This window comes from Poeciliopsis prolifica, unplaced genomic scaffold (assembly GCF_027474105.1).
Source record: "Poeciliopsis prolifica strain line A6 unplaced genomic scaffold, Auburn_PproV2 SCAFFOLD178, whole genome shotgun sequence".
Taxonomy (NCBI): domain Eukaryota; kingdom Metazoa; phylum Chordata; class Actinopteri; order Cyprinodontiformes; family Poeciliidae; genus Poeciliopsis; species Poeciliopsis prolifica.
Window position 1 is genome coordinate 36,385 of NW_026562553.1, and position 3,912 is coordinate 40,296.

The window sequence follows — 3,912 nt, forward strand, 5'->3', positions numbered from 1 at the left end:
AAAGAAAGAAAAGAAAAAGAGTCAAAGCAGTTTAAGACTAAAATTTCGCTTATAACGCTATTATGATTAAGACGTTGACCAACTCAAAGACAGATCCATTGTTGTTGATGCTCCCAGCACAGAAAGCAGAAGCAGCAGCAGCAGCAGCAGCAGCAGCAGGGTTCTGCTGGGTTGATAAAGTGCTGGAAAGGCAGCTGCTGCTTGTTCAGGGCAGATCAGCTTAGCACAGTCAGTCCAAGAAGAACTTTGCTTCTGGTCTCATTAGAGGCTCTGTTTTTACTGCTTTGAGACCAGGAATGTGTGGCAGTGAACATAGTTATGATTATCTTTATTAAATTAATCTCTATGGTAGAACCCTGGAGATCTGACACCATCTTTAAATGTTTCCAGTTTGTTTTGCTACCTGCTGTTCTCAATGACCTGGCCAACTACAACTACTAATAATAATATCGACCAAAAACAACATATTGCTGAGCACTGAAGCACTAAAACGTTCACTAACAGAAGCTGTACAGCACCATGTGGTTTACAGCCGTTCATTTCTGAACCCATCAGCCATATTAGATCCTTCTACTTTCCAAGTCTGAATTCCTACTTCACAACTCAGAGTTCAACAAGTCCAACTTCAGAGTATAAATGAATCACATCAGAGACCCTCCTGGACAGAAACCTTCACAACTACATTCAACAAGAAAGCAAAAGCCAAGTTTTCATCCAAATAGTTTTTGCTAAGCAGGTCAAGTTTTGCCACAGAGGTTTTATCATCGCCAAACACACACAGAGTGTGTTATATTCAAACTTTATCACAGGACACAACAGGGAGGCTCCACTCCAACAACCATCATTAAGAAATGCTACTATATTAGATGTTAGTCTCTAACTAAAAGCATATTAATAATCATTTAGCATGAAAACATCTATAGCAACATTCCTGAGTCAAAATCAACTGCAACATAACTATAGAGTCTAAGTATATTTTCTGCCAGGACTAAAAAGAAATTTAATATTTAGGTGGCATTAGCAAGCACACAGACATAAACAGAGCTTAAAAGAGGAGCCGATATTATTGGTAAATATTCTGATTATAATATCAGTTACATTACATGTATTTATTTTATTCGCCGCCTCATTTCTGATTCCAACACTCTGTAGACTTCAGCATCTTGGTTGCTGCCTCTGTGTCAGGTGTGAGCTTCTAAAGCACAAAGACTCAACAAACTGAGTATTACATGTGCATGTGAGCTGATAATAGGTTACTGCATTCTAAGCATGGCTTTAGCAATTTAAGTATTTAAGTTGTTGCAGAAGCAATAACTTCTGGAACAATTTATTGTCCTACCTATGATAAATTGTCATAATAAATTTGTTATTGTGACAGGCCTAAATATTAATACGACACACACCAATATCGTGATGGCCTTACATGTGTCCAGCCCTATATGGCATATCTGGAAAGTATTTGAAGCATTTTCATTTTTTTCACATTATATATAATGTGAAAGGCATTATATATAAAGGGATTAAAACAATTTGGTTTTGAAGGGATATGAAAAGCTGGGTCCTTATCAATGTCAAATTTTAATATTGCCATTACGGGCAATAATCGATATTTAAATATATTCGATTAAACTTTCAGCACATGCTTCGGCTCAACGCCCCAAACCAATGTCATACGGCCGTGAATATCACATGGCTGACCCCGCCGCCTCCAGAAACACACACACACATATATGTGCACACACACAAGTAGCAATAAAATGGACAAAATAATGGGTTGCTCACAAGCACAATTTCACTTCTAGGACTAATAACAATGTTTAAAAATGACTTACATTAGAGCTGGCCATTTATTATGTTGTTTATCAATTATCGTGATAAATTTTTTTTGTTTGGAATCTTTATTTACCGTGGTCACAATAACGTGATGTGTAAAATCTCACAAGAACTGTCCGTGTTGTGGGGATTGTTCATTTTTATTTTCTGCATTACTTGTTCAAGGAGAGTATCAATAAATAGCACTACATTTAAAACTATGATTAAATGCAGTTAGTGTGTGAAGCTCAGTGATACATATTTCTTCATGTGAAGAGCATTACAATTGGGACTACTTTCCAAGAGGCCATTATTGCTACGTCATACAGTCACAGTCATAACGTTGCCTGAAAAAAAAGTAATAAATACTTCACATCAACATTTTTGTCTTTAATACAATAGCATCACAACATATTGTGGTAAAACTTACAGTCTATATCGCCCACCCCTAACAAACATTGCAGATATATTATGATTCTAATATTGATACAGTTTGTCCAACCTTTAATCTTGACGGTCGGGGAGTTGGGCCCGGCGGACTGCTTCCTCCATCCTCTCCAGTTCTGGCAGAGGCTCTCGGCTTCGGAGATGAAGGAGCACAGGGAGTCTTCCTCAAACCTGTCTGAGTCTTCAAAGGAGAACCTCTCCCCATCCTCCCACTCAGCAAACATCAGTTCCATCACATCAACTTTTCTGGATGATTTTAGAATCTAGACGGCTGTGGCTTCGCGCTACAGAAAGTCCAGAGGACTGAGGAGCAAACTCCAGGACGGTTCAGATCTGGAGGGGTCAGGTTCAGGGTCAGGGAAAGAGCATCCAAAACACAGCCTGACAGCTCACCACTTGGCCCCAAGCATAGCTACATGACAGAAACACTAATCGAGTTGTGCTCGAGCGATCAAACTTAAATTTATTTACAATAAGAAACTACACTGACAATGTGTCTATATGTCAGAGTCCTACCTTCTATCTAAAGACCAAGGCTGCATTTAACTGCACTCCACGTTTGGCTGACTGTACCAAAAACTCCTGCCTTAAAAGGCCAACAATTTCATGACACCAGCGATGTCAGTTCACACTCTGCAGTCGTGATGTCTTACTCGTCAGGAAGCTTTTCAACCTTCAGCAGGGACAGAGCTATCATTTCACTCTCAGGGAATCAGAAAGTTGTTTTCCTTCATCCCCATCTCCTTTCATCCAATCAGCTGCACCGTGCTAACAGAAAACATCCCGGTTCATGTCAATCACAAGTGTCATGACTAATTACTGAAATATATGACGTGTTCAGGCGAAATCAGCCCGATGCTGGGTCGCGTTTAACGCTCAGTTCTTATTACAAAGGGAAGCTACAGAAAATAACTGTACGCGTTAGCTTACACGCTAATGTTACAATAATAAATGCAAACATGGAAAAGACAAACAAACACCAGCCGCTCGAGACAGCAACACTGAGACTAAATTTAGTTGGCAGCAGTTTGTTTCCGTTTATGTCGGTTTTCTGTACTTCAGTCCTGCTACCGTACATAAGCTGTGTACATTAGCAGCTGAGTGCTAACCAGAAGTCGGCTAACTAAAGCTAGCTGTTTGTTTACAGGCTAGGCTTCTGCTGCACTCCGTGAACTGCGGCGACCGGAAGCGTCGTCGCGTAGCCGTCCTCCTGTATTTAAACAGCTTACAACTGCTCCATATTTCGATATTAATCCCTGCTGGTTTTCCGTCCTTTGTTAATGATGTTAGAGGCTTTTGTGTCGAACGTTAACAGCTGCTATATTCCTCTGTCAGAACTGCTCCTTCCTAATTCCTGCACGGTTTCCTCTGGTTGTCCTGGCCTTTTAAAACCCGCCTGTCGCCTTCGAATGACACCGACATCCTCCTTGTTTTTCTAGTAGGTCTTGCGCGAAAGCTCCGAGTCCGTATCCGTCTGCCGGGGGAAGATGGCTCACCTTTTTTTCAGCTCTTCCTCCATCAGCTGATCTCAGCTTCCGGCTGCCAGCTAAACCCTGTAACCTACATTCACATAGTAGGAGAGGAGGAAGACAGGATAGAAGACGAGGAGGAGAGGAGAGGAGAGGAGAGGAGAGGAGAGGAGAGGAGAGGAGA

General features: G+C 41.0%; 1 protein-coding gene across 2 annotated transcripts in view; it reads right to left on the bottom strand.

The window, feature by feature from the left end:
* Positions 1-3,890, bottom strand: part of zswim8 (zinc finger, SWIM-type containing 8) — a 23,039-nt gene extending 19,149 nt beyond the window's left edge. Inside the window, exons 1-2 of one of the 2 annotated variants that reach the window (XM_055026122.1) lie at positions 3,756-3,890; positions 2,315-2,592 (exon numbers count right to left, since the gene is read on the bottom strand). In XM_055026122.1, coding sequence (XP_054882097.1) covers positions 2,315-2,492 — 178 coding nt within the window. In that variant the 5' untranslated portion in view covers positions 2,493-2,592; positions 3,756-3,890. Of the gene's footprint in view, positions 1-2,314 lie in introns of both variants that reach the window. The other variant, XM_055026121.1, reaches the window with a different exon arrangement.
* Positions 3,891-3,912: the final 22 nt, after the last annotated feature.